The sequence below is a fragment of the Cupressus sempervirens genome, chromosome 5 (assembly GCF_028749045.1).
Source record: "Cupressus sempervirens isolate cs-2001-9-10 chromosome 5, ASM2874904v1, whole genome shotgun sequence".
In the NCBI taxonomy this organism is placed as follows: Eukaryota; Viridiplantae; Streptophyta; class Pinopsida; order Cupressales; family Cupressaceae; genus Cupressus; species Cupressus sempervirens.
This window is the reverse complement of record NC_143122.1, coordinates 631,571,946-631,586,858: the sequence shown is the minus strand read 5'-3', so window position 1 is coordinate 631,586,858 and position 14,913 is coordinate 631,571,946. Positions and strand designations below refer to the sequence as shown.

At 37.7% G+C, this 14,913-nt stretch overlaps 1 protein-coding gene across 2 annotated transcripts in view; it reads left to right on the top strand.

The window, feature by feature from the left end:
- LOC149557485 (Calcineurin-like metallo-phosphoesterase superfamily protein) overlaps positions 1–14,913 on the top strand; it is a 146,377-nt gene that overhangs the window by 11,875 nt on the left and 119,589 nt on the right. For both annotated transcript variants that reach the window (XM_089832136.1, XM_089832138.1), the window contains exon 3: positions 14,724–14,745. In XM_089832136.1, coding sequence (XP_089688262.1) covers positions 14,724–14,745 — 22 coding nt within the window. The remainder of the gene's footprint in view (positions 1–14,723; positions 14,746–14,913) is intronic.

Genomic DNA, 14,913 nt, shown 5'->3' with positions numbered 1-14,913 from the left:
CATAAAACTCTTGATCATACACAAAATATTTCCTTCTAGCATCATTCAACTTTTCACTAAAGAAAGCAACAGGCTTACCCTCTTGACTTAATACAGCTCCTATTGCATTACCACTTGCATCACATTCAACTTGAAATACTTTGTTGAAATCAGGCAAAGCCAATATTGGTAAATCTGCAACTTTTTGTTTCACAGTCTCAAAACTCTTATCAGCTCCATGTGTCCACTTGAATTCCTTTTTATCTCCCCCCATTGTCTCAGTCATAGCATTGCAAACAGCACTGAAATTCTTTATAAACTTTCTATAAAAACTAGCTAAACCATGAAATGATCTTACCTCACTCACATTCTCAGGTGTAGGCCATTCCAAAATTGCTTTAACCTTCTCAGGATCCATCTTCAAACCATCAGTTGAAATCGCAAATCCCAGATACACAATCTTCTCTTGCATAAAAGAACACTTTTTCAGATTAATTAGCAACTTTTTCTCTTTCAACTTCTGCAATACTTGTCTAATATGCTCAAGATGTTCTTCCTTAGTCTTACTGAATATCGGAATATCATCCAAATAAACAATCACAAACTTACCCAAAAATCTTTTCAGAGTTTCATTCATTAACCTCATGAAAGTACTAGGTGCATTAGTCAAACCAAAAGGCATAACCAACCTTTCATACAAACCATCTTTTGTCTTGAAAGCAATCTTCCATTCATCACCTTCTCTGATTCTGATCTGATGATAGCCACTCTTCAAATCAATCTTGGTAAAATACTTTGCTCCACTTAAACAATCCATTATGTCATCCATCCTTGGCATAGGAAACCTATATTTCACTGTTATCTTGTTAATGGCTCTGGAATCAGTACACATTCTCCATTCTTCATTCTTTTTAGGTGCTAATACAGCAGGTACAGCACATGGACTCAAGCTTTCTCGGATCAAACCTTTCTGCAACAACTCATGCACTTGTCTGTTAAGTTCTTCATTCTCTGTAGGTGTCAATCTATATGGTGCTTTGTTTGGCAAACTTGCTTCAGGAATCAAATCCATACAATGACTTATACTTCTTACTGGAGGTAATCCATTAGGAAGATCATCAGCAATAATGTCTTTATATTCATTGAGCAATTCTGCAATTTCTTCTGGCACTTGGTCAATACTACCATCTATCACTCAGTCACCACTATCTGGCACTCGGTTAGCATTATTCTCTTGCACTTGGCCTTCATTGACAAAACTTGGTTTTCTTGAAATTATGACAAAACAAACCTGATTCTTCTTCACTTCCTTTTCAAATTGTTTCCCATTAACCATACAAATCTTTACAGTAGTACAATTAACCTCATCTGGGACTTCAATCAAAGGCAACAATGTTTGTTTCTTCCCATTCACCCAAAGAGTATATTGATTCAATCTTCCATCATGTACAACATGTCTATCATATTGCCAAGGTCTACCCAACAAAATATGACAACAATCCATGGGTATAATATCACACAAAACTTTATCAACATAATGTCCAATTTTAAATCTCACAAGGCATTGCTCACTTACCAATATCTTATGCTCATCTTTGATCCATGAAACATGATAAGGTTTGGGATGTTTCAGCGTCTCTAACTGCAACTTGGTAACCAGCTCTTCTGATGCCAGATTTGTAGAACTCCCACTATCAATGATCACTTTGCAGCATTTTCCAGCCATCTTACATCTTGTCTTGAAAAGACTTCTCCTTAAAACAGGTTCCTCATCACTTCTTTTATTACATAAGGTTCTTCTCACCATCAGATTTTCTCCAACCTCAGGTCCACTTGGTGAACTTTCAATGTCTTCTTGAATCACAACATTTCTATTATTCTGTCCACTTTCAGAGGATCTACATTCAAAAGATCTATGCCCTTCTTTGCCACATCTAAAACAATTACCATGAAATCCACTTCTAGAATAGGAATTACCTCTTCCCCGGTAAGAATTAGTGCCTCCTTGGTAAGAATTACCACCTTTCCATTCGGTCTTGCCTTTATCATCACTCTTCCATTCAGATTTGCCTTTATCTTGCATAGAATTGTCAGATCTACTACTTTCTCCATAAGATCTACCTCTACCTCTTTGGAATCTACCACCTCTACCTCTTTGTCTTTGTTCATGCTTCTTTGCCAAGATCTCCTCAGCCTTCAAGGCATACTGGTATGCTTCTTCCACACTTTCCAACTTCACAAAACTTATCTCATCTTGAATTCCAGATCTCAATCCATTAATGTATCTTGCAATTTTCTCAACATCATCATCCACATGTCCAGATCTGATGTTCAATCTATAGAATTCCTCGGTATATTCTTTCACAGTCATGTCCCTTTGTTTCAAATTTTGCAGCTTTCTCAATAAGCTAACTTGGTAATTAGCAGGAAGGAATTTGTTCTTTACCTTGTTCACCATCTTTGGCCAAGTTCTTATCTTTTCCTTTCCTCTCCTTTGTCTATCAGTTTGCAAGTGCTCCCACCATAATGATGCATGACCTTTCAACCTAGTGATTGCAATCTTCACCTTTTTGTTATCAGGAGTGTTTTCATATTCAAAGAACTTCTCCATATCAGAGATCCAATCCAGCACAGTATTTGTATCCAATTTCCCATCATAACGGACAACTTCTACAGCAGGCTTTGAATTTGCCCTAGACAATAATCGCAACAATCTTTCCTCATCTTGATCTTCTTCAGGTTCTGGATTATCGTTTGGTGCTGCTGCTTCATCATCACTTACATCTTCAAGATGTGCTCCTCTCCTCTAGGCTATCTCCACAACATCTAATCTGGCTGCAATTTGTCTTAACTGATCCAATATAGCGTTATCAACATTATTTCCTCTACCACAAACCATCTTTACAAATCAGGTTCTTGCAAGATCGTAACCCTCTGCAGGTTATAGGTCAAATCCACAAATCTGCCACCCTACAACCAGATCCAAATCAGGGTTCTATGCAATCCAATCTCCACAAGGATGAACTTCGGGCTCTGATACCAACTGATGTAGGCAAGGGATGAATAACTAGGGCCAAAGACACACCCAGCTATCCAAGCCACCCTGCAAGAGTTAACACAATGGAAGCAAACACGAGGAACAACACCAAGGAAAGAGAGAACAAGGATATATTTATTGATTCATCAAATATTTAGCATACATGCCCAGCTGTAAGGCCTTCTGGGTTACGATCAATTACAAATGTACAACTTCCAGATCTCCAAATCAGCTTTTTAAATCCACATATCTCTTTTCTTTTGAATTCTCCCCAAAAAAATCTGCCCTAACCCTAAACCTAAACACCCTACTTATACTTGCCAAAATGGCTTACAGATAATTTTAGAACATAGAGAAACCACAAGTCGGCCCTCATCAAATATAATTAACTATACCGAAATTAAATGTGAGCAAAGTTGGCCCAATTGGAACTAGGTAGAATGAACTAATGTGCAGGATTACAAAGAAACCCAGGATGCTCCTGCATCAGGTTGTGTCATCTAGCGGCAAGTGTTTCTAGCATACCAATTATTCCTTCACCGTTCGGTTTCGTAGGGTCTTCTCACGTACTTCAATAATCTCGGCTGGTTCCAATATGAGCTTTCCTTCATTGAGTAGCGGAAGGTCTGTAGCTACCGTGACATTCTGTCCCACGACTTTCTTCTATTAGGAAACATAAAAAATGTTATGAATATGGCTCCCCTCCGGAAGTTCCAGCTCGTAGGCGACTTCATTGATGCGGTGAATTACATGATAAGGGCCATAAAATCATGGCTTCAGTTTTTCTTTTCCCTTTTACTTCAATGAGGATTGTCGTTATGGCTAGAGCCTGAGGTAGATGAAGTCTACTACTTTGAAACTCCTCTCTATTTGGTGTCTGTCGACATACATCTTTTGTTGATTCTGTACCTGTTGTAAATTTTCCTTCAGGCATCTTAGGATGTCTTGTCCCTCTTGAAGCTAGTCCCTCACCCTTGGTGCGCAATTGTCACCCAGAACTGTGTCGATGAAGAAAAGGGGTATGTACCCGTATAGAGCTTTAAATGGTGCCATCTCAATGGACATGTGGTACGTGGTATTGTAACAATATTCCCCTAGGTGTATCCATTTGACCCACGCCTGTTGTTGTGCTGAAATGTAGTTCCAAAGGTAACCTTCGAGCCACTTGTTCAAAATCTCCGTTTGTCCATCTGTCGGAGGGTGGTAACTAGTACTTGGTGACAATTCTGTCCCTGCCAACGAAAATAGTTCTGTCCAGAAGATATTGATAAATCGCCCATCCCGATCACTAACAATGTTTCGGTGTAACCCGTGCAAAAGAAAGACTTCTCTAAAAAACAAATCGACAACTTGTGTGGCTTGAAAATCTGAGGGGATGGCAAAGAAATGTACATACTTTGTCAGGTTGTCAACCACTACGAAGATACAATCCTTTCCATTCACCTTGGAAAGTCCAGTTATGAAATCCATCGAGATACTTTCCCACTTTTGTTTTGAAATTGGCAGAGGTTGCAGTAACCCGACAGGTAGAGTATGTTTGGATTTGTTCTGCTGGCAGACCACACTCTCTTACATATTGCAATATGTCTCCTTTAAGACCTTTCCATGAAAACCTCTCCCCAAGACATTTGTAAGTTTTGAGGAAGCTCGGGTGTCCGTCCTAGGGTGAGTCGTGTACCTCCTTCAAGATTTTCTGCTTCAATTTGGATTCTGGTACTAAATATATCTGATTCTTATAGTAAATTGTTACATCCCAATTTTTGACCTAGCTTGAAATATAGAAGTTGAAGTTCACATGAAGTCAGTTGGTAGTTTAATTTGATATAATCTGGCGAAATGGTAAGATAGTTAGTCGTTATGATTTCAAGTGAAGATGACATGTTAGTTATTCGTTAATCACAAATTCATGGAATTAAGACGAAAGTTTAACTAATATGATTATTTATAATTTATAATTTAATTACAGAGAAATTCCTTGCAAGGAGCTTGTTGAAGGGGTGGAAGCATTGTCAGAAAAGAATTAGGTAGGGCATCACCATCATTGGACAAACAGGTAGAGGACCAAGCGATTTGTAACAGGACTCATCTCTGGAACTGCATGAGCTGTTAATAATTAATTTAATTTAATTAATTAAGTTTAAATATAAACGTATTCTTAAAAGATTTTAAATTATCTTTTATCGTATTATTTTAATAATAGTTTATACATGTACATTTGTATATTAAAATATTTTGACATCTTTATATGTTAATAAATTAATAGAATGATGTTTTAAAAAGTACTTATAAGATTTTTAATAAATTTTTGAATTATAATAATATTAATAAAACCTTTTCACCTTTGTTCCAATGTTTTCATATTTCCAAAATGATGGAAAATTCAAATCGTGTGGAGTCTTGTAATGGCAGAAGATGTAAAGCCGATCAAAATCTTTTATATTGCCTTTGTCATTTTCGAAAGGGGGTAACCACATTTCCGTCTGCTCTTGTTTTCCGCCATAGTCTCAGAGTTCTGTCTTTCATTAACCCGAGTTTGTCAAATCCTTGAAAATATTCTGCCGTGAGATATTCAGTCGACCTTTCTGCCCCAACAATCAACGCTTGCAGCACCATTCTAAATAGCCACGATACCAAATATCTGAGCATACGTGAATCAATCCTGCACATCTCTGAGCGACGGAAATATTGTAGATATTTGAAGAATTTATCAGTCTGGGCGCATAGTAATCAGAGCCAAGTAAGGGTGTAATAAAATCGAATTCATTTCCTTTCATTCACGTTTTGTATTCTACCCTCATTCTGAGTCGAGTTGATACAAAATGCATAGATTGGAGTCTTTTTGTTTCTTTTCTTGTGCTAAAAAAAACGAATAATACCAACAGAGCCTGATTACTTAACTGTTTATTAGAAAGATGATCTTTTGATAGAAGCCAATTAAGGAAGTAGTAAACTTATGATTCCATCTTAAACATTGTCGGTTATTACCATATTCCAACACTTAATATAATTATACCTTTGAATAAGGATTATATTTTTTAACAAACCCTATTATTAATTAGTAGTTTGAGTCATGAAATGCTCTGTTCTCAAACAAGTAAAAACAGTAATAATGATCAACTCTGTATACCAATGAAATTCTGAGAATGCAGAATCATAATCTTATGAATAAGATGTAATGGTTCAGGCACCGAGAATACACCGGTTTGATGACCTGTTGATGGTGAGAGGTGTAGATGAACCTGATAAAAAAAGAAAGAAAGAATTATATCAGTAAATTGAAAAGTCACAAACTAATCTAATGTGTTTAGCTCATACAATTCCACTTTGATAATTATTAAACAAGCGCTTGGTAATCAGGGGCTTGGAGGCCTGATGAGGTAGAGGGGGCGTGAGGAAAGATTCATCAACAATATGAACCAGTAATATCAGTTATGACATTTTAATATATATCATTTAATATGAATTAATAATAGGTCATGCATATTCCTGTTATGATGATCTCCTACTGCCAAGTCGTATGGCGTGTTATATATCATGATTCTCAGTGAATGGTAAGATGTTCCTTGTCAATTCCAGGTAGGGAGGGCCTTTCTTGTTGGAGATCATGTGGGGATATGTATATTGTGGTCCGAGGTTGGGTGGTAAAGCCCCTGGCAATGTTTCACCTCTCTCAAGATGTCAGATATGCGTCAAACAGAGATAAGTCATGAAATCAATTGTTAATCAGAAAACATGTATTATCATTTTTGTTTATGAGAAGGTAAGATTAAATTGAGGTATTTCATTGTTATCATCATTTTACTTCACATATATGAATATTGAGTATAAGTAATTATCTAATCTTGAGAAATTGTCACAGATAAGCTATTGGAAGGAAAAGAAATCCGAAGCCCTAATTGATTGCGTGACAGTTGGAACCTTAATTGATATGGTGGTATTGGAAGCCCTGATTGAATCCGTGGTATCGAAAAACCTACTTGAATCCGTGGTTGCGAAAGCCCTAAATTGAATCCGTCGTCGCGAAAACCCTAGATAAAATTCGTTGTCGCGGAAGCCCTAAATTGAATCCGTTTTCGTGGAAGCCCTAAGTGGTAAAGCAGTACCAGAAGCCCTAAATAAACCGATGGTAATTGATGCCCTAATTGGTGGTTGCAAAAGCATACTTAGATGAATTTTAGTCTCAGTTTTCCCAAGGTATGTGATTTCAATTTTTGAAGTAATTTCATTAAAAGGTATTTGAAGTATTTAGTTAAGAAATTTTTAATTGACTTTAAGGGTAATCTTCTTCACATGAACATGAATGATGTAACTGCCTTCTTATGAAGTCGAAGTTAAAACTGTATTCTATGCTTATGATAGATGTTAAAATTAGACCTTGGAAAACCGGTTGTTACATAAATGGTCATCCACCACTTTGTACCGATCATCCTGGGTGTTGCCATCCATTAGCTTACAAGCAAATTTGTTTTTAGAATATTCTACTAACAAATGTGCTTTCCAGTCAACTGAAGTCTGGGTTAGTAAGCAGATGGCGGGTTTTCTGGACAAAGCATTTGCAACCACATTGTTTTTTCCTTTCACCTATTCAATGTCAAAATCAAAAGCTTGAACCTTGCTTACCCATTTTTGTTGCCTCTTGTTCAAGTCCCATTGCTCCAGAAAATATCTCAAACTATTGTGATCCGTACGAACGACAAACTTGGCACCCATTAGATACTACTGGAACTTGGTTAGTGCATGTGCGATGGCCAACATCTCTTTGTCATAAATGGAATATAAACGTTCTGTTTGCGTAAGCTTCCTACTCTCATAGGCTATGGGGTGTCTATTTTGCGTTAGTATCGTGCCGATGCCCTCTCCGGATGTGTCGCACTCCAGAATGAATGGTTGAGTGAAATCAGGTAATGCAAGTATGGGACATGTGCTCATTGCCTCTTTCAGCTTATCACAAGTGAGTTGTGCCTTTTCATTCCACTAGAAAGAACCTTTCGTTGTTAGATCTGTTAAGGGTGCGCCGAGCTGAGAGAAGAATCCTTTAACTAACCTTCGGTAATAACTGCACAGTCCGAAAAATCCTCGCAATTCCATGAGTGATTTTGGGGGAGTCCAATCAAGGATAGCCTAAATCTTCTCCTGATGAACTTGAACTCCATATTTACTGACAACATGCTCTAGGTACAATATCTCTATCATATCGAATTCACACTTGGATTGCTTGGCGAACAAAGACTGATCCTTCATGATCCTTAGGACTTCATCCAGATGCTTCAGGTGCTCTTCCCATGTCCTACTATAAATAAAAATAACATAAAAGAATACCGATAAGTACTTACACAATTGTTTGTTGAAGATGCGATTTATGCATGATTGGAATGTAGTAGGTGCATTCGTTAATCTGAATGACATGACTAGGAACTCATAATGCCTGTAGTGACAACGAAAGGCCGCCTTTTCCATGTCTTCCTCCGTCATGGGGATCTGATGGTCTTCGGAACGAAGATCTATTTTTGAAAAATAGATCGCGCCGTATAATTTATCCAGCAACTCATCTATCCTTGGAATGGGATATCTATTCTCTATTTTTTTTTGTTCAATGCACGGTAATCCACACACATGCGCATCGTCTCGTCCTTCTTTTTGACCAATACCACTGATGACATGAAAGGGCTAGAACTGGGACGGATCCATCCTTTCTCTAGCAATTCCTGAATCGTCTTTTTGATCTCATCTTTGAATATCTTGGGATGGTGGTAGGGTGTGGTTATGACTGGCTTGGCTCTTGCTTCCAACTCGATAGTATGTTCAAACCCTCAATGAGGTGGTATGCCAGGAGGAATGTCTATAAAAACTTTATCATGTTCACTCAAAATATTCTGGAGATCATCATCCTAGGGAGGTGTCCGTTGCTCTTTTATAGGTACTGTCGAGACAAAACAATGTGCAACCTAAGCAACGTCATCATGCCGAAAAAATTGCCTCCATCCGATGTGCAGAAACTTCCTTCGGACCCTCATTTGCCATTCTGCGGAGAACAACCTTCTTTCCATCGACAACAAAAGTGAAGTCCATCCGTTTGAAGCTTTGAGTGTATTCATCAAGTGTCTACATCCACTGTATGCACAGAATAACCTCCATATCATCAAGGTCTACTATCAAGAAATCCTTGGTCACCGTGTGATTCACCATTGTGATACTTAGTTGAGGAACAGGGTGTTTGTAGGGCAGAAGAATCCCTTTGGCAACCTTGACCTGGAATCCTGCATGTGTCTCCATAGCTAGACCCCTTTGCTTTACCAGAGATGAATTTATGAAGTTTAGAATGGCTCCGCTATCGAGCATCACCATAACCCTTTGCCCTTGAAGGGTTCCCTGTACACAAAATATCATGCACCTCGGGCTATCGGCTAGGGTGATAGTTCCTTCGTGTCGTACCAATGCTGCAATTCTTTCCGTACGGTTCAAACTAACCATTTTGGTGTCCTCGTGGGGTTGGTTGTCTTCGAAGAGTATATCTTCCTCTTTTTCCTCATCATCGAACACGACCTCAATGTAGTGGATTTTTCCTTTCTCGAGGCATCTATGCCCAGGTTCCCATGGTCCTTTGTAGTTGAAACATAGTTTCTTCCTTCGGAGCTCCTGTCTGGTAGCTTCATCCAACGACGACTTTCTCGGTAGAGGTTTGTTATCTTTGTCCCTCAGAAACACCGACGGTTTGGAATGTGAGTAGCTTTGTGAGGATGACGTCATTGATGATGCCACACTGTTTGACTTCTTAATGGCCTCGGACAGGGTGGCAGGATTGAACCCTTTTACCCAACCCTTCAGTGGTTCTGTCAGTCCGTCCATGAAGAGTACTATTTGTCTTCTTTCAGAAATGTTTGTGACTAAAACAAAGAGTTTGTGAAATTCCGTAATGTATTGGTCAATGGATCTACTTTGCCTCAGCTGTGGCAAATCTTTGAAATTGAGTTCCGGATCTTTACCGTCAAATCGATCTATCAATGTCTCAGTGAATTCCACATAGGTATTTATTTGATCATGCCCCAGTGTGATGGTGTCGTGATGTCGCCATTCATGCGCAACTCCCTCCAAGTGTAATGCCACAAATTTAATTGCTTCTTCTTCTGGCATAGGATTAAGCTGGAAGTAAGTATCGGCCTTCATTACCCACGCTTGTGCGGATATGGATCTGGATCCCTCGAATGGAGACAAATTTACTTCACTCAACTTCTTTTTGAGACCATCGTTAAAATATCCTCGATTTCTGCCTCCCAAATATCTCATTCTCAAATCTGGGTAATCTTTGTAGGATATATCTTCCTCCAAATTCGCATTCTTTCAGTCTTCTCTCAGTTGTTCTTGCATTTCTTTAAAGGTCGGCTGCTTCCCTCCGTGTGGTGCTTCTGTCCATGGGGGAAAAGACGGCATGGAAGGTCGAGAGCGTGTTGGATGAGGGCTTTCTTTACCCAACACAGAGTCCGCGCTATGACCATTTTGTTCATCAGATATTTTATTGTTTGCCAACTTTTTGAGAGTTTCTTCCATGAGACGCTGAGTATCATTGATCTGTGCCCAATTCCTCGCAAGTTCTCTCAATAGTGCCACGAGATCGGCAGCTGTGGGTTCTGGTTCTGCAACCATTCTATCAATAGAATGGGTTCTTCTTCACTTCTGACTATACACTCATTCATTGTCCACAGGCTAGCAAGATCAAAGCTTTGATACCACTGTAATGTTCCCAACTGGTAATCACCTTAGAAAAATGAGTATGATTCCTGGAGGTGAAAAACATAAGGGGAAATGTACGGGGATGAAGTATTGGGCAGTACGGTGGGGTAGTATAGGCCGTACGATGTCAGGCCAAGCACACAGGAAGGCCGTACAGTATCAGCCCTAGCACACAGGAAGGCTATATGGTAGTTGATGATGTCTGTATGGTGGTGTAGGGTGACTGTAGTAGTCCATATGGTGGGGAGCAGATGACTACCGTACGATGGAGACAACAGGAGAATGAAGGGCCCTACGATAGATCTAGATGTCCGTACAGTATGGAAGGAGGGAGTTGGAGAGAGAATTGGCCATATAGTAAGCTAACATGCAGTACAATAAACAATGAATGCAATACGGTAGCTATGAAGGCAATATGGTGAACAATAAATGTAGTACGGTAAGTTACGAAGGCAATATAGTGAACAAAGAGGCCGGTGGTAGAGTTGTAGTATGAAATTACAATGAAGGTTGCCAGTCACGTATGAAGTATGGATGGAAGATAGTTATGCACCATAAACTACTAATCCCGAATTTATCATACAAAACCAAACAAGAATGAAGATTTGAATATGAATACCCTTCAATAAATATTTGCCGAAAGATGGTGCTCCGATTTGCTAGATTCGAGCGAAGTATTATAGGCGACAGAATAGGGTGAGGGATGAATCCCACCAAAATTGGAAATGGCTAAGTAGGGAAGGTCTTTCACTTCCGAAATGGTAAACAACAGAGAATCCCAATGGGAATTCACAGTATAAAGAAATAATCCAAAATTGCATACCTACGACTACCTACAAGCCATACTTAAATACCCATTGGGAAAACTTTCTGAAGGTGTACAAAGATAGCCAACGACTTAACTTACCTACGGAAACAAAACTAAAATGGGTCCGAGATATTTTACATCAATCAGCCCATTAGCAAAGATTTGATTAATAATCTATTTTATGACGGGGATATTACAAAAGGAGCCTAATATAAAACATTTCACTCATTTAATCTCTCATTTTAGTGTACCCATTTTGCGAGTTTTAAGAGAAGGTTGTAGAGATTGTTTGTTCCGATGATGAGGATCTAGACATGATTGCAGTTGGGGATGAAACCATTGATCCCTCATTGTTTGATGACCCATTTGACCCTTGAAGGGCATTTGATACTATCATCATTGATAAACTATTAAACACTTGCCATTTATCATTATGTTTCAAACTTTATTATTTGATGAACTACTCCATGTTTTGAAATTTCATTTTGCAATTTAGTAATTCAATGTATGATTTTCTTTACAATCATGAACATAGATTAATGAGCGCATATCTTTGACATTTGACATTGAACAAGGATTAAGCAACATATATTCATACTATGAAATGACTAAGTTTTGCAATTATGCATATTTCTCTTTTTTTTTGTACACACACACACACACACACACACTCATGACCCTTAATCTGAATTTTTTTTTGCCCGAACCCACAAACCCATATTCGTCCCCGAATCCGAATCGGTAACTTGGCTATTTTGTGATCCACAATCCTCTAATAGTTATCGTAGGGACATGATGTCAGGAGTTGTATCTCACAACAGCCATGTCTCTTGCAGACACTTAATTGGTTATTTCTTTAATCAAACTTCATCCTTGTTTACCAACATCGTTTAATGAATTAACTGACTCCTGATTGAACTTCGTCCTTGTTTACCAATAACATCATTTAATGAATTAATGAACTCCTGATCAAACTTATTTCCTCCTTGGACAGAGATAACCTTAATCTTATCTATTTAATTTGTGTAATGTCCATGATTTTCCATGCCTTGGGATGATGGGATTGTCCTTGGTTGACTTGCTTTAGGGGTCAAACGGGGATGGTACATTGATGGTGAGAAAAGGTGGCTTATTCAAATGGAATTACAATAAATACAAGTCACATAAAAAATGAGAATAAGTACAAGGGTGATTTCAACTCTCTTTTGTTTGTAATTGTTGCTAAGGGCAACACTAGGAAAGTTGGTTGGAAGGAGTGATCATTACAAAACATTGTGTATGATATTATTCTTGTTGTGGGTTCTACACCATGGTATAGAAAAGTATTTTGCTGGTGATCTGAAATTAGTAACAATATTGGATCTGAAATGCAAAATTATTCAATCTACTCTGTCAAGTGTTTGGTCTACCTCATTACGAACAGGCTTACGGAGTGGAAAACATTGTGCATCACTTTAATTTGAATACTGACTGGTCAGTTGGCATTTGCCTGTATGTCTAATTGAGGGTATGTTTTGAGTTCTATTGGCCTATTTTTGATTATTCAGGAACACGTACATGTGTGTGTGTGGGGGGGGGGAGGAGAAGGAGGGCTGGCAGAGGTGGGGGAAGGGGGCGGGGGGCATGGTGTGGGTGTGTGTACAAGTCAATCATGGCATTTGCCTGTAGTTAGAATTGAATATATGTTTGAGTTACATATTGGTCTTTTCTTTTTTGTTGGCAAGTAGTTTTTTAGAAATCTTGTAGTTATCAGTTTTGCTGTAGTCAATTTTGAAACCTCAGATAGATTAAATAATTTAAATTTGACCTCATTCATATTAGGTAAGCTTTTAAAAGATTTTTTTTTAATATTAATGCCCATAATCGAATAATGCAGGTCCATGTGACTGAAGGAATTTTTCAGGCACATTGGGCTAAATACTATTTATTGTATTTAATAATTGCCTAGTTAATTTAATCCTTTGGTAGTGTGTATCCTAAACTAAAATAGAGTTCATTAACTAGACAATTATTAAATAGTATTTAGCCCAACATGCCTTGAACCCTCCTGAAGTCATGTGGACCTGCATTATTCATTTATGGGCATTAATATAATTTATTTCTTTCAAAGGTTTGCTTAATATGAATGAGGTCAAATAAGTTTTTAATCTATTTGAGGTTTAAAAAATTTAAATTGCTCAAAATTGGCTGGAGCTAAAACTACTAACTAGAAAAAATGTAAAACTACTTGCTCAGAAAAATAGAAAAGGTCAATATTGTAATTTGATTTTCAAATATTGAAGAATTTTCTCTGTGATAAAATATTTTGTTTCTTAATGTTTTAACTACTTGTGCAATTCTGATGGCAATTGGAAAGATTTGGCAAGAGGAAATTGTTGAATTATCTAGAGTTTACATTTGGTTTCTTCCTAGTTATCAAAGACATGACTTTGCTATGAAAAGCTTCTGGAATCAACTGTGTGGGTTTATTTGCCTGTTTCCTAATGATGGATCATGGAGTTTGATCCAAAATGTCGAACAAATAAACTCACACTATCAATTCTAGAACCTTTGCATAAAAACATTATGGGCTGTGGAAACCATATGTCTACAAACGCATGACTTGTAACTGTGATGAGATGCTTCTTAAATGGGAAGGAATCAGGAACAAGATTCGTAATTGGAAAGTTTTTAAAATTGTTGTGAAGTGATGAGAATGTTTTGGAATGGTTCCTAATTTTTTTTGGAAGCTGAACAATGGGCTAGCTTTACCGGCCTTAGAAGAAGAGGAAGTAAAATAATCTTTCATTCATGTGAAACTACAGATAAATTACTTTTTTGTAAATTTGGATAACCACTGTTAAACACTGATTCCAAGGTTGCATACTCTGAATTTTCCATGTACTATTTTTTTTTTGTAACTGATATTGTCGATTATATTTGATACTTAAAATATGAGGGTCTTAAAATCAAGAACAAAATGAACAGCTACAAGAGACTGTATAGAGTTGAGCATGCTTCCTCCTTGTTCGCCAATATTTTGCACATGAAAATGGGCACAGTTTTGACAGAATGGATGACTATTTTCATAACTTATGCTGTTACAAAATTGGACATGCTTCAATGTTTTTAGCTTCTAGGAACAAATCTACAGTATTCTAAATCTGATATTGTGTTCTGTTGAAATTTCAGCCGGATTTGGTACTATTTACAGGCATGTATGCTACTTTGCTTGTCTTATGTCTCTGAATTTTCTGTAAGTGATGAAAACTTGCCTTTTGAGTATCCTCCATGTTTTGCCATCTTATATCTTTAACTTTATTTGAGCATGTAAATATTAAAAACTTCTTGTGCAATAGTTACTGCCTAAAGTGCAATTCTT